This window comes from Hibiscus syriacus, unplaced genomic scaffold (assembly GCF_006381635.1).
Source record: "Hibiscus syriacus cultivar Baekdansim isolate YM2019G1 unplaced genomic scaffold, ASM638163v2 tig00110339_pilon, whole genome shotgun sequence".
Taxonomy (NCBI): Eukaryota; Viridiplantae; Streptophyta; class Magnoliopsida; order Malvales; family Malvaceae; genus Hibiscus; species Hibiscus syriacus.
In genome coordinates, this window is record NW_024062692.1 from 105,215 (window position 1) to 129,613 (window position 24,399).

The window sequence follows — 24,399 nt, forward strand, 5'->3', positions numbered from 1 at the left end:
ATAAAAAATTCAAAGCAAAAGACATATAATTGTGTATGACACCAGGTTCGATGACAGCTGCACGGCAGCAAGGTTTGAGAGGGAGCAAAGCGGCATTAATATATCATGCAAAGAAATTATATGAAAAATAAAAGTAAGTTTTAATTATATTAAATAATTATAAAATAATATATATTTAGAAGTTTTATTGTTCTATTAATAATATACGTGTATATATTTTGTAGACGTAATTGTTCAAACTTGAATTATTTAAAATGAATAACATTCTTTATTACTAATAATATCACTAAAAAATTTGGGTAAAGTACATGAATGGTCCCTCGACTATAGGGTATTACTTTGTTGAGTCCCTTGATTACTAGAAGTTACAAAAATTGTCCGCTGACTATTGGGCATTGTTTAATTGAGTCCTCTGACTATTAAAAGTTATAAAATGGTCATCCGACTATTCATATGTTTCAAACTCGTTCTTTTCCATTGAAAATTTGACGATCTTCTGAGCTTGACGTTAACATATTGACTGGGATATAATAAAATTTGATCCCATAACCATTTGATGTGTTGTGGATCGAGTCTCCGTTTATATTATGTCGTCGAGCTAGTGCTTGAAACATTATATCATCGAGCTAGTTCTTAAAAGCAACGACGAAGCCAATAAACATCATTAAAATATAATTTTATCATATCTCAGTTAATAGGTTAAAGTCCATCTCAAACGACCATCAATGTTTTAATAGAAAAGGATGAGTTCAGAACATATGAATAGTTAGGTGATCATTTTGTAACTTTTAATAGTTGAGGGACTCAACAAAACAATGTCCCATAGTTAGGAGACCATTTTGTAATTTTGAATAGTCGAGGGACACAACAAAATATTGTCCCATAGTTAAGGGAGCATTTTGTAATTTTTAATAGTTGAGGGACTCAACAAAGATATACTCTATAGTCGATACCATTTATGTAGTTTACCAAAAAAATATTTATGGAAAAGAAGAAGAAAAAGCCTTATAAAAGAGAGGAAATTATTAAATATAATGGGGGCATGTTCCTTTGGGGTCAGCAATATGATGATGGCAGGACCTTCTTGGCTTAAAAAATAGGGTTATGGAGATGCATATGAAGTACTCCAACATTAATTTGTGATTTTAGCTTGAATGCTTAACAAGCCAAGTTTCCAATTTTGATGTTGGGGCAAAATCCGACCTACTCAAATCTCATCTTCATATGATCATATTCTATAGGAGTGGCTATGAATTAAAGTTGAGCGTATGAAACATCCATTTTTCCTGTTTTGTGTCCAAAATAATATTTTAGTTATTAAACAACAACATTAAAAGAAATGACAAAGGCTAAGTTCACTTGCACAATAAATTTTGTCCTTGGCATTCAAGTTAATTGATGGTGTGTCGGTTTTTAGGTTCAAATTTATACCAAACAAGGAGACTCAAAGAGTAAACTAACATCTCTATTAATTATCTACCTATGCCTCACATGCATGCTGCATGCACACAGCTGAGGGGGGTTTGTTTTTATCTCTTATCCTTTTTGGCTTTGAAGTTGTGGATAAGTAATTTATTACAAAACAAGCATGGGATTTTGACAAAAGAGGTGATGGAGACAGGTTTGATAGGAATGTCAAAAGATTAGGAGGCATAATCAAGCTTAAACTTAATTTATTACGTTGCAAATATGTCTTTTTCAAAATATTTTTAATTAATGATAACGTACACACATCTTGTAAACATAGTTGGTCGAACCTAAAACTTGAACAACATTTCTTTTTCACTATTTCATTAAATGGGTTTTGAAAGCGAGGATTTAAACTTTCATTGTGGATAATTTCCTTCATATTGGAGTATTTTGTATTTAGTTAAACTTAAGTGATGAAGTGGTGTGCAAGTTGAGGTATAAAGAGAGCATGGTGCTCCATTCAAGAAACAAAGACTAAGCTTATAATTTTGTTCTTCCTGGGCTGGAAAATCAAGTCTTGATAAAAAAAAACAAGAAATTTTATTTCCATGTTTTGCTCTTAAGCATGGCTTTTGAACATGAAGTGAAAAATGAAAGGAACAAGATCATGATCATCCCCTTTTGAGATCTGAATCTTTCCATCCATTGACAACCCTTTCTTCCATTTCTTCTTAAGAGTCAAACTCCATTGTAGCAACTAGCAAGAGCAGGTTGATATTCAGAAACATAAACCACCTTTATCCCATCTCTCTAATTCCATTAAAACCACCTGTCAATGTTGAAACTTCAAATGAGTCGATAGTTCAAAAGGAAGATGAAGCCAAAAGAGTACCAAACCAATAGGAAATCACTTAACTGGTGCTCTTGTAGGTGGTTTCCGGATGGAGAAGGCTGCAAAAATCCAAAGTGGTCTTGGAATGCGGGCCCTCCCTGCAATAATTCAATGGTTATCAACAAGCTCTAATGGAAAAAAAAACTAGAAAATATAAGTTAATGGTTCTTCAAATACCTGAAAGTGTGTTGCAGAGAACCCCTGGGGATAATGGAAGGCGTGTGTTGCAGAGAACCCCTGCGGATAATGGAAGGCACTTTCCTCCATTGAAGCTTGAGTATTATTGGTGTGAGAAAAATTGTTCTGGAAAATTTGTCAAGAAACACGTGGTCAAACACCATTACTGATAAGAGACTGATATAGAGAAGATCAGTGATATATTACCTTGGAGAAATTGATGAGAGGAGAGCTGGCAGTATCATCATGTAAAGAAGGCAGTTGTTGTTCCTTGTTCCTATGTCTTTTACCACCATTTTTATTCAATGTAGCAACTTTAGGCGCAGTGTAGTGATGATGATCATCATCATTGAAATAACCATCATCTTCATAGAAATGTGGAGGCCCAGAAGATGCATCAGAAACCATGGAAAGGTCTTCTTCTTCATCATCATCAACAACAACAACAGCCTCTTCTTTACCCTTATGACCCTTCCTATATTCACCACAAAAACCACTCTTTTATCAATGGAAACATCATCAGAACAAAAGGACTGCTCTAAGTAACTAGTCCAACCAGATTCACACCCGCTACTGCACTCAGAGGACAAAACATTCATTTTTTTCTTCTTTCTTCTTCTATGTTGCTAATCACAACAAAAGAACTCAATGCTGTTTCCCTCAACCAATGGCTCCTTTTAATGAAGAGGTAAAGGCTGAAAAAAAGAAGAAAACTCAAAAGAGGGTGGTAAGTGTAACTCAGAGAGGGTGAGGTTATATGTGTGCCCTATATAAGGGTGTGGGAGTGAAAAAAACCAAAGAGCAATTAAGAGAATGAAGACTCAAATCCCAGACTAGTTTTGTCTGCATCCTCCCCATTCAGCCATTGATGTGAATGAATCAAAAGTGCCAGTTGGGGTGGGTGCATGCAAGTAAAAAAGAAAGAGAGAAAGGGCCTTCACATGCTAGACAGCAAGGCAGTGTATGTACGCTCTAATGAAAACTGGGCACACATCCATTTTCACAGCCATCCCCTTCAACCATTAATATACTCTCATCTCTTTCTATATAATCTAATCCCATTCCCTCACTTTCTTGGTCTTGGTGAGATGACAACAATGGCCTTGACATGATTGTTTTGGGGTTACGTTTTCTTAAGCAAATGTTTATCCGAATTAATAGCTATTTAGATAATTTTTCAATAATACGGTGAGATTATAATATAGTATATGTTTATAATTATTTCTTAATTATTAACATATGTAAACAGTTTTTTTTAACTATTAACATATGTAAACATAGTTTTTTTCAGAAAGAGAATTTTATTAAAATAACCATTACCTGGACTGCAAGCCTCGTTAAAAATCTCACCAATTCTAAATGAAGTAAAAGAATACTTACAGCTAAGGGAAAGAAAATTCACAACTGCTCTAGGGAGCTAAACTCAACCGAACAGACCACACAAGCACCATTATGTCAAATCAAACAAGCCAACCTAGCAACTCTAAAATACGAACAATGAGCTCTTATTCGAGTTCAGAATCATAAGAGAAAATAATACTCTTTTTAATGATTGGATTCACCCGATTGATTAACTATTTAAGCAATTTTTGTGATACATTGTTGGTTGGTAAGTGCTATTTTTCAAAGGCATGTGTTGGTCAATAAATTGTTTTAAAGTAGTGCTTTATATTCACGGACCAACCTTTATCTGTTGTTGTCGTTAATAAAATGTCATTTATGAGTTCACGACATGTCAAAGGTGTAAAACAAAACACTATCCGTCAAATACAATTAGGGTAAATTACAAATTTTACCACTCAATTTTCTTTTCATTCCTATTTCAGTCACTAAAGGTTTAAAATTTTCTATTGAATAATTAAACTTTCTATTTATTCCTATTTTAATCACTCGTATATTAAATCATAAATGAAATGATGACATGACAACCACTAGTGTTGATGTGGACTATTTTTTATTGACATGAAATCTATGTGGCATCTGCATCATTTTTCCTTTTCTTTTTTTTTTAATTTATCTTTTTCTTCCAAAGATAAAAGTTTTACAGTTCTATCCTTGTGTCACGTCGACACTGTAATTATCATTCTTCATCATTTTCTTCGACCACTCAAAATATTGACGAACTCACCTCGCTGTCTCTCACCACTCTATCAGTTTAGGTTTTATCTAAACCACTTTAAAACTCATAAATTCAACTTTAAATCCTAAACTCATGAAACCTCAAATCATAATATATACCATTATCTGATCATCGTGGAATCAATGTTACAAATCGCTTCCTCCTTCTCCACCTCTCCACTGTTAGGATTTGGAAGAATATGCTTCATCGAGAAATCAAAGGCAATTCGACACTTGGAGGGTTTTTTTTCACAAAAAATAGGAAAGTCTTAGGCCATTTCATAATTTTAAAAGAAAAATATTTAGTCGGAATGTCGTTAAGTATTTAACATCGCAGTGACCAAAATAAGAGTAAATTGAAAGTTTAATAAATAAATTGAAAATTTTTAAACTTTAATAACCAAGATACGAGTGAAAAGAAACTCAATTCAATTTGAAATCTAGGCAACCCTCGAGGCTGCACAAGTTGGGAGACTAGGGAGTTGAGATTTTTTTTATTGTTAGAATTGAGGTATGCATTTTTTGGATTTAAATTTTATCATAAATTAATCTATAACTCTACTAATTTTAGAATTAAAACACATTTTCGTTTAAACTTTTTTTTTATATAAATCTAAGGTGAATATAAGGTAGTATATATTTAAATACTCTCAATATTTTGATAATGAACATTTATACATCTACATATGCAATTCTCGAACCTGAAATTTTAAAGGATAACAATAAATTCTTTAACTAATGAAGTCATTGATATATTTGTTTCAACGTTGAAATTAATATAAACTTATTGATATGTTGAATAATTCATAATAACATTTAAATTCGAAAATATTGTTATTGTGTAAATGCTTATGCATCCACAGTTCGTGCACTTTTTTTCATTTGAATTTCTAAGAAGTCGTGCACACGTGTAAGCACATGTGTGTTTATGTACAAACACGAGCTTCTATATATACCTTTCTTAACCTTTTGGTTAAAATCTAGAGTTTCTAGATAGCACACACATGTTTGCACATGTACACGAACTTCAACCTAAATTGCTCTCTTCACCTTCGATTTATAAAATTGTTGGTTCCAAGGCTTGTAGTTTTTTGCCATGTTGGTTCTTTCTTGCCTAGTTTTACATTATAAAATGGGAGAAAATTACCTGATTCTTTAACCTTTTAAATAATATTTTTGGACTCTACTTTTATGCTTGCCACGTGAATTTGTTTACACAATTTAAGTAAATTGTGAATAAAATAATTGTTGAATTATTTCAGTTTTTTAATAAAATGATACTTGTTGATGGTAAAAATGAGATCGTAACGATTATGCGGTTCATTCTTTATAGTTTAGGTGGAGAGTCACGATCGTTGGTAATATAGGTTAAAGGTGATGATGAATGGTAGAGAAATTAAGTCTAAGAGAGATTGTGTGAGAGAGGGGAAAATTGTTTTTTCAAGAACATTGCATGATGACTTATATATAACCTCTTAGTGTTAGTGTTATACCTAAGATGATAATGACTATTTATATGTTGACCAGACGAACATATATAACTATTAAATAATAAATTTAACTTATCACGTGAGTTTATTAATGGTCACATCAAATAATCAAAGCAGGTTAGAAGATATGTAATTCTAAAAACCTTTAAGTAGTGCGAAAATTTCAGTAAACAGATAATAAACCATAGAGGAGCGATTTAAAAAAATCCTAATGAAATAAAACAAATTATTTATAAATAATTAAGTAAATTACTTATCCCTTACAATTGGAAGTTTAGGTTTTCTTTTTATTTCTTCTAATTTTATTTTTATTATTATATATATCTTTTGAAGAAATTAAAAACGAAGATATTATACGTGATTTTTTTATTAAATTAAAGATAATTACAAAGTAATATATGTTTTAAATACTCTCAACCATTTGACAATGAACGTTCAATCACGTTTGTTATTGGTGCTCGAACTATGACCTCTAAGAACAACAACGATTCATTTAATAACTAAGGTAAGTTGATTGAAAATAAATTTAAGAGTATCCATAATCGTAACTTCTAACCCCATACAAAATTTTGAGAATTTATTGTTACGTGTAAAAACATGTGTATTTTTACGAAATAAAATTATAAGATTTTTTAATTAAAACGGATGATATTTTATAAGTTGAGTATAAAACTTAAGTCCATATTCAAAGATTCTTTTGTGGAAAAAAATTTAAAAAATTATTAATAAAGTAACAATACATTTTAAATTAGATGGGGATATTCTTACAGGGAAAGGTTTTTTTTATATATAATCTCCTAATTAAATCAATAAATCAATATAAACTTATTAAATGGTTTTAATAGTTAAAGGGAGTATTGTTCTTTTTAGATATCTTATGTTTGAGTAGCTACGTCTATAAGGTGTATATGCATTGTCAGTAATTTAGAAAGATTGTGAACAAACACTACATTATAATCACCTAAAAATATAATCAAATCAATATGCCTTAACACGTATACCTCTAAAATAAATTAAACCATGTAAGCTAAGTATCGAGTTCAAAAGTATAGGAGAGATATCCACATTTTAACAGTAAACCATTTTTAATTTTTACACATGTGATTTGTCAAATAAAGACGAAACACATGTCTATACATAGACTAAAGTACATCACATGAATGATGGTATTAGTCAATAATGTCATTACCATTTACTTATAAAGATGAAGCATCGTCAACGATAGTTCCAATAATCTCCCCTTTCTTGTGCATGATATGTTATGTTAATGCTTTACACCCAAAAATAATGATGGTGAACTATATAATATTTTTAGCGCTGGTGTTAAACCTAAAATAATGATGGTTATTTATAAGTTGATAGGCAAAATATATATGACTATCAAATAATACATTTAATTAATCACATGAGCTTATCAACAATCACGCCAAGAGATCATATCAAAGGGTTATAGTTGTCCAAAAAAAATATGAAACTCTAGAAGTTTTGAGGGACTTCAAAAACTATTAATAGAAGGAGAAATAGTTGAAGTGCAAGTTGTAAAGCAGGTTCGAAAGAAATATAACGAATTTCAATATTAGTTACAACTAAATCGATGATAACTGTTAATTGTTTTAATCTTGCTTGCATATAATTTTTATATACACAATAAACTAATTAGTTTTATTGAAAATTAGCATAGAATCCAAATCAGTTTTGTTAATCATGTTTTCATTTGAATATTATAATTGAAGAATTAAATGGGATGATAAAATCAATTGTCAAGGTTTTTATCCTTGAGTAATAGATATGTGATTGTGATTGATCTAGTAGGTCACGCGATGCTCATCACTAAATCAATTCAGTATATATAAGAACATTTTATTTGCATGAGTTAAGCTCACGTATGCAGAGATATGAGCGTTCATTGTCAAATGATCGAGAGTTTTTAAACATATATTACTGTGTATTCACCTCAGATTTATAAAAAGAAAAAGAATAGTATTTTTTTAATTTAGTGTAAGTTGGTGAGAAAAATAAATGGTTTTATTAGTGATGAAAAGCAAATATGTTGAGTGATAAATGTTTTCATATAGCGGTCTATCCAACAAAGTTTACCCTAAGCTAATCTTTTGTAGTTTCAGTGGTTTTCTTATGTACCATTGACATCCAATGGAATGACAAATATTCGAATTTCATACCATCTTATGTGATTTCAATGCCAATTCACATTTTTCATAAACAAAAATATTGAGTTTTTTTACCTTTGTTTTTCACCTCAAGTTATGTAGATGCATATACACACAAATGGAAGGTACCATATGAAACTTGGAATCCAAACATTTAGTTAAAATTAAGGCCTTTCACTTACCCAAAAAAGGAGTATATGTTGGCACCCATGGAGTTTGTACAATGTTAGGTATAATGAGGAAATGAATTTGGTCCCCATTTCCCTTCTCTTGATTCAAATGCCTTTATTTTGTTCAGTCCCCAAAGTTTTATGTTTTTATGAGTGAAACTTCTATCAATTATTTGCATAACATTTTCAATAACACAAGGAAGCAATGGTTTATGCTTCTTTGATCATTCATGCCACATTATTGGTGATGTACTTACCATGGAGCAACTATTTCCCGATCCCTATGCACACATGATTTTGTTTTTCAATGTTTTTAATCTATTCTTTACCTCTTGGATCCATCTCCAATTAGTTCACTTAAAAAATATTACCACCCAAATTAACATCTAAATGACTCACCTAAAGAAAATATTATAAACTTTAATCCATCAAGTGGTATCTATAATATCCCAAATTTTTGACTTGTGATCAAAATGTAAATTTTGAAAGTTAAGTGGTCAAAGTATAAACTTGGGAAAAGTTTAGGGACCAAAGTGTCATTTTAAAAATTTATGTAATTCGGTCCCATAAATGAATAGTTTACCCCATGAATGGATTTTATGTGGAATCATATTTTTGTACGGCTTTTGTATTAAAAGTTATAAAGCGATAAAGTTCGAGAAAAATTCGGATAATTGGATCGAATCACATTTTTGAAAAAATTGAAGGATGATGAGGCAAGGTTAAAATTTTCATTTCCATAGTTTAAATTTGAATGATTTAATATGGATCATTGGATTTAAGTTGGTTTTCTATATTTAATTTGGACCGTTGGATGAAAAATGACTAGATTGCAATTTTGGAAAATTCAGGGGCAAAGATGGTAACTACTAACTTATTGGCTTATTTTTTTTACCATTAGATGAATAATTTGAAATGTGGAAAAATATGGAGCCTAGAATTTCAAGGGCAAAATGGTTATTTTGCATTAAATAAAATTTTAATTAATTTTATCATTAAAAGATGACAAATTAGGCTTAAATTTTTTTAAAAGAAAAATCAAGATTTCTCTTCATCTTTCTTAAGTTGGTCGTGAGTTTCATCCAAGGTAAGGAAGTAATTTTTTTTATTTTTTTCAAGCTAATTTCTTAGGAATTTGACATGAAATACAAAGTTGATCTCCATGAATTTCTCTAACATTTGGTACCATTAGTTCATGTTTTCCATGCTTAGAACCTTGAATTCTTGAATTTGATGGATGAAGGGGATGTTAGGTTTTGATGAATTAAGGCTTGATTATGGTGTAGTTGATGTTGGAAAATCATTTACATGATTGTATGATGATTGAAACTATTTGGAAATTCATATACATATATTCGGCCAAGTTAGGGTTTTAAAGGAAATTAGTTGTTTGAATTGAAATTGATATGGACTTGATTGTAAATGAACGGAAGTGATGTTTGGAAGTTGAATTCATGCTTGAAGTAAGTTAGAAGTCAAGCCTTAGGTGACCTTTCAAATTAGGCCAAGTGAAGAAATTAAGGGAAAATATGTAAAAATTTCCTTAAGGTTAGAATTGATGAATGGATGATTTTGCAAGCTTTAGAAAGTTGTTTGGATCAAATTGGAAGCTTATACACATTTAGGGATCAAATTGCAAAAAGGAGGAAATATGGGTTTGAAATGTAAATTAGCATGAAGTTGAAGAGTAATGTTTAAATGTGTGATTAGAATGCTTGAGTTTATTGTTGGATGTTTGGATTTGAATTTAAATGGCAAGGGATCATTTTGAATAAATTGGAAATTTTGAGATGAATTCTCAAAGAATTCATTTTAATAGTTAAATGGTGGAATTTGAAGTGGTTAGTTGAATTATAAGTTGATATGAGTATTAGAAGGATTGAAGTTATATTTTAAATGTTTATGTTAGTTTGGACGTTTTGAAACGAATTTAGATTCAAATAGGTATCAGTAGAATTTTTATGAATTTTATAATCAAGTTGTGCCTATGTTATTAGGATATGAATCTATGCTTTGAAATTGTATATGGGTAAATAATGATTGTGTAGATCGTGATAAAAGAAAGTTCAAAGCGAATAAAAATCAAGGAAAAAGTTCAAGAATAAAGGAATATTGATAGTAGGATTTCTAGTGAGGAAGACTTGCAATGAGTCAACCTCGAATGATTTGACAAGAAATTGTTTTTAAATCGTTTTATTTTATATTTCATATTATTTTATTAAATGATTCTTTTGAATGATTTCGGGTATGAACTGCCCATTGTACTTTATACCGTTAAGTGTTTCTTTATTTTGTTAATTTTAGAAAAGTATTTTGATAAGTGAATGATATATGAAGCAATGAAAATGTCCATTGTAAATGCATTGAGAGTTATAGGTATAATTGGTATGTCATAGAGTTAGAGCATTATATGAAACTTATCACGAGTCTGACGTCACGAATGTGACGGTGGTGCTACTAGCAGATGCATTATATTTATAGCACAAGTCTGACATCTGTGTGACGGTGGTGCTATTATATGATATTGAGCCGAGTTTGACGTCTGTGTGACGGTGGTGCTATTATATGATATTGAGCCCGAGTCTGACTTCTATGTGACGGTGGTGCGTTGGTATTTAGCACGAGTCTGACATTTAATGTGACGGTGGTGTTAAAGTACAGGGAATACATTTTATGGCACACATATGAAAATGGTGTATGTATGTATGTGATGATGGTGTGATGTATTCCATATTAGTGGCACATTGATACTGTGTTCTACAGTCCTTATGCATTATAAGTGTATGCTCGTTTGACTCACTTACCTTGCAATCTCATTGATTTACATTGGGCTATGAAATGAATAAAGTAAAAGGCTTATTTGAAGTGTTATGAAAATGAATTACTCTGTTTGGCCTGAAAGGAAAGTAAAGTTTTATTAAGAACTCTAATTTGACTTAAGCGTTTCATGATGGATCTTCGAATCATAGACAATCTTTTATATGATTTTTTATATTTTATATTTATGTGATATTTTTATTAATATGTTTTATTACTGTTTTTATTTTATTTATATTATTTTATTGATAGAACTAAATGTCTCACTAAGTGTATACTTAGTGTGGAATGATTTTCACGCGTAGGAAAAAAGAAAACATACGGAGTAAGGAGCTAGGCCAGCATCAACTTTTTGAAGAATCAAATCTACTCCATATCCAATATGACATCTTTGGAATATTGATAATACTAGTTGGCATGTATATTACATGGTTATGATACTTGGGACTCGAGATGATTAAATCTGGTTTTCAATGAATGGTACTTACTATTACTAATTATGAATGATAGTTTGTTATTTAGTATTTTAGTGAAAATGATTTTTAATGCTATCAAAATAAAATATTTTATGATTCTTTGATAATAATTGAATGATTTTAGAAAGAAACAATTTTTATTGGTTTTCGAAAAAGAATTGATTTGTAAGTATTATGTGATATCCTGTACTCGTTTGCGAAAACATATATGGGAAATGGGTGTTACAGTATTAGTGGTTAAAGGGAGTGTTGTTCTCTCTAGAGATTCTGGGTTTAAGCAGCTACGTTTGCAGGGTATGTGCGTTATCAATAGTTAAGAAAGATTTTGAACAGATACTACTTTATAATCATTCAAACTATTAAAAAAAAAATATTAGACAATTAATACCTTGAGAACACGTAATCTCTAAGAGTGTCAACAATAGATATGCTACCTAAGTTAGTGTTGGTACACCAATGATTTTTACCACCCAAATTAACTTCTACATGATATCTTCCTTTCATTCATATTCATGTCGTAATGAGAAATCATCTCATCCATACATGTGAATGAAATTTTTTATTCTATGACTATCCAGCTCAGTTGGTAGAGCACAAGGTTCTTAACCTTGAGGTCGTGTGGGATCGAATCCCACGGAGGGCATTTCATAATTCGGAGGTCTTCTACGGAAGTTGCTCTCAACCTGATGTTGGGGGCAGCCTACTATCTTACCTCCCCCTTACCTCATTACATATGGGAACAAGGGACAACCATTTACTATTAACAAATTGTTTAGATTTCACAAGTAGGTTTGAAATGATGGTGCATACTTCCTATTTTGTACTTCAAAAAATGAAGGTTTTTTTTGGTTAATTAAGCTTATAATGTATTGTTATGGAGCATCATTTTAATCCTGATTGACATTAGATCATCGTTTCTATCTTGAACAAACTTCACTTTCTCATAAAAATATGTTCTATTAATTTATGACTACTATGTCGTATGTTATCCCGTGTTGATCGGAATATATATGATTTTATGTTAATGTCTGGTTATATTTAAATGTAGAACCGATTTGATAATCGAATGTTTAGTCTCGGTTTTATATTATGCTATGTTTAAATACTGATTTAATCACCATCAGTTCAAGATGTAGTGTTAGATTCATCTATGGCGGCTAGAGGGGTGGGTTCAGTTGAAGCCCAAGTTTTTGATGACCCTTATAAGTTTAGATGATATTTGATACTTTGCTTATTATTGTATTTTTGTTTTAGGGATTTAATTATTATTATTTTTGGACAAAATCAAATTTAAAATTATGTTTTGTTTCTGTTTTAGTTACTTCTTGTTAATTTTGAAAATTGATTTAATAAAAATGATGACGTAATCTTATATAATAATAATTTTAGTCCCTAAAACTTATACACTCCATCAATTAGATCATAATTTAAATTGATTTAGAGTAAATTACACATTTAGTACCTAAACTATTACTTTTGTTCCATTTTAGTATCCAAACTTTATTTTTTTTCCAAATCATACTTAACGTTTAGTTTTGGTTTCAATTTGATACCTCGCCGTCAAAAAATTAACAGAATTGCTGACGTGTAATTTTTTTAGATTTTAGTGGAGAGGTACCAAATTGAAACCTAAACTAAACGTCAAGTATAATTTTGGAAGAAACAAATAAGTTTGGGTACCAAGTATGGTTTTGAAAAAAATAAAGTTTGAGTACCAAATGAAACAAAAGTAATAATTTAAGTATCAACATGTAGTTTACGAAATAATTTAATAAAACTTTAATATTTAAAAATCCTATCAATCTCATATTTACGTTAATTCAAAATATTTTATAAATATAACCATCTAATAATATAAACCAAGGGATGATCCTGTTACTCCATTATTGAACCAATGGACCCTATCAGGCAATGGTTCATGAATTGATAGGGTATTCAAGATAACAAAGTGGATTTGAGATAGAATATGCATTTCATAAATATCAAAGAACTCGATTTTTTTATGATATACATTATTCAGTTTAATATTTTTAGCAGTTACTTTTCAATTCTTAAATCACCGATAAAATTATATTTAATTATAATCTATTATTTATTTCTAAAAATAAGATTTAAATTGTCATTTGATTATATATTTTTATGATATAATTTATCATAGATGATTAAACGAGTCGCATTCATACAACTATGGTTTCATCATAAACACATTATGCTAGTAAATAGTAATTAACCCCATAGTTTTGGATAAATTACATATTTAGTACCTAAACTATTACTTTTGTTATGTTTTAGTACCCTAACTTTATCTTTTTTAAATCATACCTAACATTTAGTTTAGGTTTTTTTTGACATCTCACCATTAAAAACTTAATGGTGATGTTGATGTGTCACCATAAGATATATCACATCATCATTGAAAAAATATCACGTCGGTGGGTACCAAATTGAAACATAAAACAAACGTTATTTATGTTTTAAAAGAAAATAAAGTGTGGATATCAAAATAGAATAAAGGTTTAAGGGTCATTGTTGCCCCTGTAGTAAGCCCAATTTATCAATTTCGTCCTTATTATTATTTTACATCAATTTAGCTCTCGAAGTTGTTTAGGGTATTTATCCTAGCCATTGAAGTCTGTTTTGACTAACAGTCCGTTAGTCTTTTACGTTTATCAACACCAGTAACTTCCAATCAGCCAATATTACAAACGTGGCTTGATGATGACGTGACACATATTAAAATAAATAAATAATAAAATATTTACTAAATACAACGGTTAGAAAAATTCCCGAAAAATTTGACCTAATTCCTGAATATCACTCAAATAAAAAATATTTTTTTTGTAAATTTGTTCTAATCATTGTGTTTAATAAAATATTTTAACTTAATCACTTAATCAACATACGCAGAAGCCTCACAATTATGTTAGTCAAAACGGTCAACGGATTTCAAGGGAAAAGACGAATATCCTAAACAACTTCGAGGACTAAACTGATGCAAAAAAAAAACAATAGGAATGAAATTAATAAATTGAGCTTACTACAAGGCGACAGTGACCCTTAAATCTAAAACGAAAGTAATAGTTTAGGTACTAAACATATAGTTTACCCAAAAGTTTATTATTACTTGTAAAATATAAAGTAGCTTTTATGGTTTTATGACTCGATCCAACTGTCAAGCAAATGATTTGTTACAGAATCAATATCACATGGTTGTTGCAACTTAAAACAAATTATAGTTTCTTTTCTTTCGGTTAGAATAGGATCTTGAATTTTATGTTAAGGAGATAAATTTATGGGTATAAATTTATAAAATATTATAAGTAAAAATTTATAAAATTTGAGGGACAAAAAAGATATTATCAATAATAAATATATATATAAATTATATGAAAATTCTGTCTCATCTCTTGAGTCATCCCTGTATGTAATTAATATACCTTTTCTCTAACTTTATCTAATTATATTAAAGATAGTAAAGCTTTGCACTTCCCTAACGATACAACTATTCCAAATCTTCCATTTGCTGTCAATGCATGTTCGTTGTTGTGTATGTTATTATATATAAGACATTTATATAATAGTTGCTAATACATTTGGGTCCAATTTGTCCAGTGATCTGTCCATTTGGCGCCTCCTGCTTTTAGTACGTACAATTGTATATATATTCACTTACAAGTGGGAATTATGGAAGGCGTTTGACTTTCTTGATTTAAATATTTTATTTTAATTTCATCTTTTGTTGTGGTTTGGATATCAAACAGACCTCCTTAGAAAGTAATTTTAATGTGATCAATTTCCCCTCTTTTGCAATCATTTTCGCTATAGCACCCGCTGCTCTAACTAATTATCCACCCCTTTCAAGTGTGATTTCTATGTTATGTATGGCCGTGCCTAAGGGCATATCGATTGAAGTATATTCTTCTTTTTGATCGATCAATCAAAACCCCTTCCCAAAATGTACAAGCTTCTTCCAAAGCGTTCTTTTGTAGATGTAATTAAATTTGTTCGTATTAGTCTTTTGTTTGAGTTATTTAAAATTTTTAGCTTTTTCATTTTACGGAGTACCTTGAATAATCTCAAATGGTTAGTTTATTATGTAATAATGATAGGAAAATATCTTGTTATATGTTTAGTTTACGTTTATGGTTGTAAGCTTTTCATTATAATTTTAGATATTTTTTATTTTTAATAAAACTAGTGGCTTCTAATTGCATCAAAAAAGAGAATTGATGTTCACGTTGATTCTCAACTATATAATTCATAAGTGTAAGAATTAAAATAAATTTAATTTTGAACTCATTGATTGAATATAATGGTAAAAAATGAAGTTTTTTTATATAGGATCCAGATTCGAACAACACTATTAACAGGACATGGATGAAAATTGTTGTCTCCCCAAAATTTCAGATTCAAATATAATTATAAACACTTTATTTATATTTTTTATTAATAATATTATTGTCCATAATATAAAATCTTACGTATTTTCTGTCATTTTTTACCCTACCATTTTTTTACAATACTGCTAGTAATCAACAAAATTATGGTTGATACAACCAAACCATTTCTACAAAAGCTCATCTCCTTGTTCCATGGCAGCTTATACATTATCTAAAACTTAAGAAAGGAAAGGATGGATTGAAACGTGTGGACGGGATGATTGTTTTCCTGAAAATTTTAAATTTTTGTATATTTAACGTATTTTATTTATACTTTTATTGAAAAATATTTTATTTGTCCTAAAATTTTATAAGTATGTGTAAACACTAATTTTTCATTTTACTTAAATTATTATTATTATTATTTTAAATATTATTATTATATTATACATATTATATTATTATTAAATAATTATTACAAGCCCAGATCCCGGGAGCCCAAATACAAACAATCCAGGCCCGTCTTACAAATCCCAGGCCCAACCTGAACCGGCCCAGACCAGATAGAAACCCTAAACATTTAGGGTTTCAGCTAGGGTTTTCAAACCCTAGCTCCCAACCGCCGCTTCCAAAAGACCCCAGCCGCCTCTCCATCTTCCAAACGTCGCTGCCTCCACGCCTCCACTGCCAGATGCTCCACTCTGACAATGCCACGACGCTGCCGCCTCGCCGAAGCCTCTAGAAGCTTTGCTGCCACAACTCCTACCACCCACGTTGAAGCCCTAAGTGTGAGTCACCACCATAGTTTGGTGACTCACCGAGGTTATCACCCTTTAACCGGTCCAAGGAGGACATCGTGGTGGCCTATAAAAATCACCACCGAACCTGCAAAGAAAAAGGGAGGACCGGCAAGACACACAGACAGCAAGAAACGAAAAAAATAGAGAAAGCAACAAAAAAGGACAGAGAGCAAGGGAGAACGAGGAACATCGACAGAAAACAAGAACCCACAACAACCATCAACATAAAAGAAAGAGAGAAAACAAAGAGGAAGGAACTTACCACCGAGGAATTTCCAAAACCACCGTGGAACCACCGGGAACCGAAGCGTCGAACGAAACTATCCTAGATCTAGGACGATTGGTAAGGTTTTATGCTAAAAAAACCTTAGATTTGGGAATAGAAAAATAAGGGTTTCGATTTGGGGTGGGTTTGGTAATTTTCAGCCACCGTTCACGGTGGTCGGCGGTGGAGATAGACACCGGAAACAGTGGCCAACGATGGCCGGTTTTCTCTTCCGGCGAAAAAAATTAAGAGCTTCTCTCTCTGTTGAGAGAGAATCAAAACCAGAAATGAGGATAGAATGGCTCTTAGGAGCCGGATTTTGGGATTTATACCCCTCTCCAAACGACGCCGTTTTGGGGAGGGGTATATGTTTAATTTCAGAAAGGGTAAACCCTTTCCACAACCCTTATAGTTCTGTAATTATTCAATTTAGTCACTAAAAGCAATTCCTGGTTATTTCAAATCGGCCTTATAATTTTAATTAATTTATAATTTAGTCATTATTCATATATATATTTTTATGATAAATATAGCATTTAGTACCTCATAATTTTATAAATTTTATTTTAGCCCTGAATAAATAATTAAGGTTAAATTACACTATTAATTATTATATTTCATAATATTACGAGTTAGGGTATTTAATTTTAATATATTCTAATTTAGTCATTATTTTTAATATCTTCATTTATTTTTCATTACAAGCTTTATTGCTTTTTATATTTTAAATATGTATTTTTAATTTTATTTATTTTAGTCACTATTTATTTATATTTTAATTTAATTTTATATGTTGTTTTGCAATATTATTTTATTATTATTATTATTTTTTAATTATTACTTCCATTATTATTATTATTATTATTATTTTCATCTTAGTCATATATATATATATATATATATATATATATATATATATATATATATATATATATATATATATATATATATATATATTTGTTTAAATAACAATATTTATTTATTTTTTTATATCGAAGAAAAGAGCTGTCTTAAGGCACCTAGAAGCCCTTTTCTGATATTTTTAAATAAATAAATATCTTACTATATTAAAATAATTTTTTTATTATCTTAAAAAATGTTTTAGTCATTTATTTATTTTTTAATATCGAAGACAATAGCTGTCTTAAGACACCTAGAAGTCATTTTCTGATATTTCTAAATAAATAAATATTTTATTTATAAATATATATAAATAAATAGATTTTCTTAAAATTATAAATTTGAAATAACAGAATTATAAATTAAATATATCTTTGAATTCTTAAATTTCTAACAATAGAGACAATTTATAATTAATAAAGTACCAATTTTGGGCGTTGTAGGGGTGCTAATCCTTCCCTAAATGTAACCGACCACGAATCCCTTTTTATTTCTAAAAAGAATGAATTTTTGGTTAAACGCAAATCAGTTTATCTTTTAACCGATGTTTTCTTAAAAACTTTTTTAAAAAGATAATTTTTAGGTATTCGACCTACCTGACTCAAAAGGCCGATGGCGACTCCCAAAAACATTTTAAAAATCATTTATTCACATCACTTTTCCCGCCGAGTAAAATTTTCGTGCCCTGGCAAAAACCGGTTACGACAGCTTGGCGACTCCGCTGGGGACCGGTCAAACTTTAAAATCAATTATAAATTGTCTCTATCAATTAGAAATTAAAAATTCATATTTATTTAATTTTTAATTCTTTTCTTTTAAAATTTTCATTACTTATTATTTTCATAATATTTATATGTATATTATTTCATTAATATTTTATTTTATTTAAATTTCATATTATTTGTATGTCGGAGGGTTGAATATTTCTCCTCACACACATCACTTGCATTTGCATAAAATAAGCTTTATAATCAAGCTTGTCCCTTTTAAGTGGGAGTGAAAGCGACGTCTTCGTGAGAATTTATTCTCCGTGTCAGACCTAGCAAGTAGCTTTCGGGGTTCATATGCTCTATCTCTTCGTGAGAATTTATTCTCCGTGTCAGGCATAGGGAAATGTATCCCCTCGAATTGAACTCGATCCGCTTAAGTTTGTAATGGACTAGGATTGAGGGTTTGGCAGCCCAAGGGGGCACCGACAAGGACAGTTCGAGTACCTTTACTCTTAGAACTGAAACCCTACATATAATAAACCCTAGAAATTCACCTGATCTAAGACAATGCTGAACCTCTGTCCATAGGTGTACACAAAGGAGAAATAAGCTCTAGCTTTTTTTAATTTCTTTTCTTTTTCCTGAATAAATGTATGCGAACTAGAAATCATGCAGTTAGGTTAATTTTTTCCAAACAAAGCATGGAACTAGAAAGCATGAGGTTAGGATTTATACTTTGATAGATAAATTCTTTACATTAGTTGGTACTAACCATTTTATTTTTTCTTTTCTTTATTTTCCATGCATGTTATTTTGCTCTAACTTGTTTATATTGATTTCTTTTGTTTGCATTGCATGATCATGGCATAACCAAAAGGTGTTTACTTGAAAGACTGTTCATCAAATTGGAAATAAATCGTAAATGGACAAAAAGTTTTATGATCAAAAAAATATGATGCGGCCAAGGAAGGACATCCTGAGGGAACTCTGAAGATAAAGGAGAGCTAAACACCCAAAGATTGTATGCCCATTGAAGAGCAAAAGGAGATACGAGAAATAAGAGAGCAGATGTCCAAAATGATGAGTAGAGTATCTGTTTTGGCCAAAGAAAAAGAGATTCCTGCACAGAAAGAAAAAGAGGTCAATGAACATAACCCTGCAATCTCAGAAATACAAGAGACTTCTGATCCTAACCAATTTGAGAAATTACAGACAATCATCATTCGTATTTACAAATCGTCTGGAGATACCAAAGAAATGGTGATAACTGTAAAAGCTCCCAGAGATGAGAAGAAATCATGTAATCTGAAATCATCGAAGTTTAGTCTGCTCCCGACGTCTAAAACTCAGGTTCAATCCAAGACAAAAGGTGGTTCTCATCTTGATACTATCTCCATATCATATAAAGTGTTATATGAGAAGTTACTTGAAGCGCGAGAAATGGCTTCGTACTACATTAAACCATTCCAACCTCCGTATCCGAATTGGTATGATATCAATGTTTATTGTGAATATCATGCCGGCGCTCAAGGACATACCATTGAGAATTGTCTTGCCTTCAAACGCCGAGCCCAAAGTCTTTTGAATCAGGGAATCTTGCAGTTTATGATAAATGATCAACTTAGTTTGGTAACTGAAGATCCTGCTAAATTAATACCAAAAGTATTCAAAGGTAAGAGTATCAGTAGGGCCGTCCAGAAGAAAGAAGATTTGCTGAGATTTAAAACTCAGATACTTCATTTGAAGGATCAAAACAAGGAATTGAGCACAGAAATGGAAACCATGCATGAAGATTTCCAGAAGGGCAGTCAAGCCTTTCAAAATGCTGGCATGAGAAACACTCCAGAAGAATGGATAACAAGGGTTACCAAACTGAAAAAGAACTTTAACATATATGAAGGTTGATCCAGGAAGTTTTATCATAATTCACGAGTTGCAGAAGAAAGACGCAATGCATCTATCAATGAATTGAAAATATGTCAAGTTGAAAATCAAAGGTTGAATAGTGCTATGACCAACATGGAAGCATCATATCAGATCCATCAGCATGGGATTGATACTGAATTAAAAGCCACTAGAGCCAAGAACAAGACATTGAAGAAATGTTTAGATGATTATGGAGATCTTATACGAGAACTTCTTGAGCACAAAGATTTTCTCACAAGGAAAAATGAGCAACATTGTTTACAACTTCGAGAGTTGACACAAAGGATGAAGGAAAAAGACAATATCATGAAGGAAGCTGCTGCTCAATTAAACAATGTAGCTCATAAGCTGGTGGACATAGCTGGCTTCACGAGAGAATTAACTCCACACCTGAATATGAGTGGAAGTTAGTTTGGCTTTTAAGGGAAATAGAGAAGTTAGGAGTAAAAGTTGTCCCTTACATGTAAAAGTTTTGTTTGATGTACCGAAACTTTTGTGTTCAATGAAATATGTTCTAAGATGATCACTCTTGAGTAACACCTTTTCATACATGCATTTACATTTTGTATCTGTGCATTTCCATTTTGTATTCTTACTTTTTACATCTTTGCATTACATAGTTTGCATTCTTATTTTTGCATTTATGCATTTTCGCATTTACATTACATTTTTTTAGTATTGTTATATCCATTAATTATAAAAACATGTTAATAATCTATGAAAGGTTTTGTAACAGTAAAACCAAGATCATTCATTCATATTACTTTACCATCATCATGAAAACAATGGAGCAATCTTATGAGGGACTACAAGATCAATGGTCAGAACAATTGACAGGGTTACCTCAGGATATAAGGAAAGAAGCATCAGATTCAGTACCAGATGGATCAAATCAAATTATTCAGTTTGTGGCATCTGATAAAGAAGAGATAATTGATAAAGAGCAACCATGCTGTCAGACTGAAGAGTCAAAAATGGTAAAACCCTCTGGGGAATCCCAATTGAACCTAAAGAATAGCCTTGTTCATTATTCACAATATGAGGAAAGATTCAAGAGGATGGATGAAACAATCAGAAATATGAAATGTGTTGATACTTCCCACAAAGAACTAGAAGCAAGAGAGCTCATCTTGGTTCCGGATTTGGTTATTCCCCATGAATTCAAAATGCCTGATTTTGAGAAATATAACGGCACCAGTTGTCCCCTAATTCACCTGAGAATGTTTTGCAGAAAAATGGAAGGATATTTAAGTTCTGATGAACTGTTAATTCACTCTTTCCATGATAGCCTCGTTGGCCCAACAATAGTCTGGTATAATCAGTTGACACAAGAACAGATCAAGAGATGGATTGATTTAGCTGATGCATTTTTGGGACAATATCGGTATGTTAAAGGCCTAGCTCCAACATGTATGAATCTTTGAAGAATAAAGAAGAAAGCCAATGAAAGATTTCAAGAATATGCCTTAAGATGGAGAGGGGTGGCAGCACAAGTTCAACCTCCCATGTTAGAAGAAGAGATATCACATATGTTTCGGGATTCTATTCCCGCTCCTTTTTGCAAGTTAATGCAGGCAAATCCGACGAAGGAATTCAAGAATCTTGTGACAAGTGGAGATTTAATTGAGAATGTAATTAGTGAAGAAAACTCAAAAGTCACATCTAAGAGTCCGATTGATCAGAGAGCTAAAGTTGGTAATGTGAATGAGTATCGCATCCAGAGTCCCCGCAACTGCAAAAGAAAAAGAGTAAATAGTTGTTCAGATCGACCAAAAAAAGTCATGCGATCAAGAAATACTTTGGAAGTGTTCCAAACCTCTATTTCAGACTTGTACCCTCATTTGATTAAAGGTCAATACATCACACCAAGACCAACGAAAGTGACACCAAACCCTTCTACTCATAGCTATGATCAAGGTAGTGTTTGTAATTTCCACTTGGGGGTATCTGGGCACTCTACTGGCAATTGTAGGCCATTGTTGAAATAAATAGAGACGCTTGTTGACAAGGGAGTCTTGACACAAGAAATGATCAAGAAATGGGGAGCAAATGAGGATAAGAACTCTGGTCCAATTGCACACCTAACATTATAATGACGCATGATAAGATAAATAAGTGGAAGTGTTATCTACCACTGTAGTACCTTTCATTTTTAGCATCTTGTTTGATCTTGTTTTTTGTTCCTTTCTCCACCTTTTTGTGCAATAAATAAATGTGTGTTGCTTTTATGGTTATGAGCAAAGAATCAAATTTTATTCTTGAGATTCTTGAATATCAAGTAGATTAAATATTCTTTTAATTTATCAAGAGGTATATATCTTTGGAAAATGGTAAAATTATATCTTCCATATCTCATCCAACGCCAATTACTCGACCCGTACCAAAACCAAATTCTGACATTACAATTATCTGAGACTCTGAAGAAATGTCTCTACCTGTTTTTGAGACACTCACTCTAGATGTTTACCTTTTCGGGTAAAATTGATTGATGATACTACATTCCAACATATACATGACTGCAAAAAGTTACACATTTTTCCTTACAAATACAAAACCATCATAAACCAAAAGACCTCAAAAGAACCAAACTTTCAGTTATCCGTGAATCTTCCTGCAAGAAGAGATGAGATGAGGCATCATGGACCAACTTATTGAAGATAATTTCGAATGATTGGGGCATACTCAAAGAAGAAGAAAAAAGTAATTGATTGAAACAAATATATCATGCATTAATTACATTGTTTCCATGTAAATGAAAGTTAATCTTGAATATTCCTCCCCCTGGAGATATCTCTTTTTATAAAGACTTCTATGTATGAGATGACTGAATTTTGTGATCAATCATACAAACTCAGTGACATATTGCCCAAAGATGAATGAGGCAGTTGAAGGAGCAAATAAATGATCATTATAAAGATCACTGAAACTTACAAGGATAGGCACGAGAAGCTACCTTTTGCCTTATATATCGAAATATTGTTCGAACATCACTGGGGCAACACCTTATTGTTTAGTCTATGGGATGGAAGCAGTCTTACTAATTGAAGTTGAGATCCCATCATTTTGTATCCTAAAGGAGGAAAAATTAGAGAAGACTGAATGTATCCAAGCTCGATTTGATCAATTAAACCTTATTGATGAGAATCAATTGAAAGCTAAGTACCATGGGCAGATGTATCAGAAATGGATGATGGAAGATCACAACAAGAAAGTACATTCGAGAAAGTTCCAAAAGGGTGATCTAGTGTTCAAAATGATCTTGTCTATACATAAAGATTTCTGTGGGAAATGAATACCTAATTGGGAAAGGTCATATGTTGTAAAAAAGGCCTTTTCCGGAAAAGCGTTGATCTTGGCAAAAATGGAGGGGAAAGTTCTGAGAAACTAAATAAACTCAGATTCTGTCAAGAAATATTATGCTTGAGAGAAAAAGGACAAAAGGAAAATGAGGCGTTCAAAGCAAATGAAGTATTATACTCATCCAATAAAGAAAGAAAAAAGAAAAAAAGAAAAAAGAAAAAAGATGAAAAAGGAAAAATGAGAAAAAAAAGAAAAAAGAGAAAAAGAAAAAGGGGAGAAATTGAATCAAGATGGGTGACTCCAGGGAGCCTCAAGTTACAAGATGGATCAAGTACAATTAATTCAGATATTCATATTCAACAAGAAGAGCAAGAAATGATGAAGATATGAGAAAACAGAAA

The 24,399-nt window shown here is 31.2% G+C and overlaps 1 protein-coding gene across 4 annotated transcripts; it reads right to left on the reverse strand.

The window, feature by feature from the left end:
- Positions 1-1,993: 1,993 nt before the first annotated feature.
- On the reverse strand, positions 1,994-23,840 carry LOC120120460. 4 transcript variants are annotated; one of them, XM_039140095.1, is made up of 6 exons: positions 23,829-23,840; positions 12,386-12,395; positions 2,687-3,097; positions 2,517-2,605; positions 2,327-2,403; positions 1,994-2,239 (listed from the first exon to the last, which is right to left on the reverse strand). In XM_039140095.1, exons 3-6 carry the CDS (start codon positions 2,885-2,887, stop codon positions 2,208-2,210), a joined length of 399 nt encoding a protein of 132 aa, XP_038996026.1. In that variant the 5' UTR covers positions 2,888-3,097; positions 12,386-12,395; positions 23,829-23,840; the 3' UTR covers positions 1,994-2,207. The 4 variants fall into 4 exon arrangements, with proteins under 4 accessions (XP_038996026.1, XP_038996023.1, XP_038996025.1 ...); XM_039140092.1 differs by having other exon boundaries at positions 2,327-2,400; positions 2,480-2,605; XM_039140094.1 differs by lacking the exons at positions 12,386-12,395; positions 23,829-23,840 and adding an exon at positions 3,145-3,459 and having other exon boundaries at positions 2,327-2,400; positions 2,480-2,605.
- Between the last annotated feature and the right edge of the window lie 559 nt (positions 23,841-24,399).

Bases quoted from the DNA above. Each gene is read 5' to 3' on its own strand.
- LOC120120460 (XM_039140092.1), bottom strand. From the start codon at position 2,887: ATGGTTTCTGATGCATCTTCTGGGCCTCCACATTTCTATGAAGATGAT. The intron at 2,606-2,686 runs GTAATATATCAC...CAAATTTTCCAG, and splicing joins CTCTCATCAATTTCTCCAAG to AACAATTTTTCTCACACCAA. The intron at 2,401-2,479 runs GTATTTGAAGAA...GAATTATTGCAG, and splicing joins TCTCTGCAACACACTTTCAG to GGAGGGCCCGCATTCCAAGA.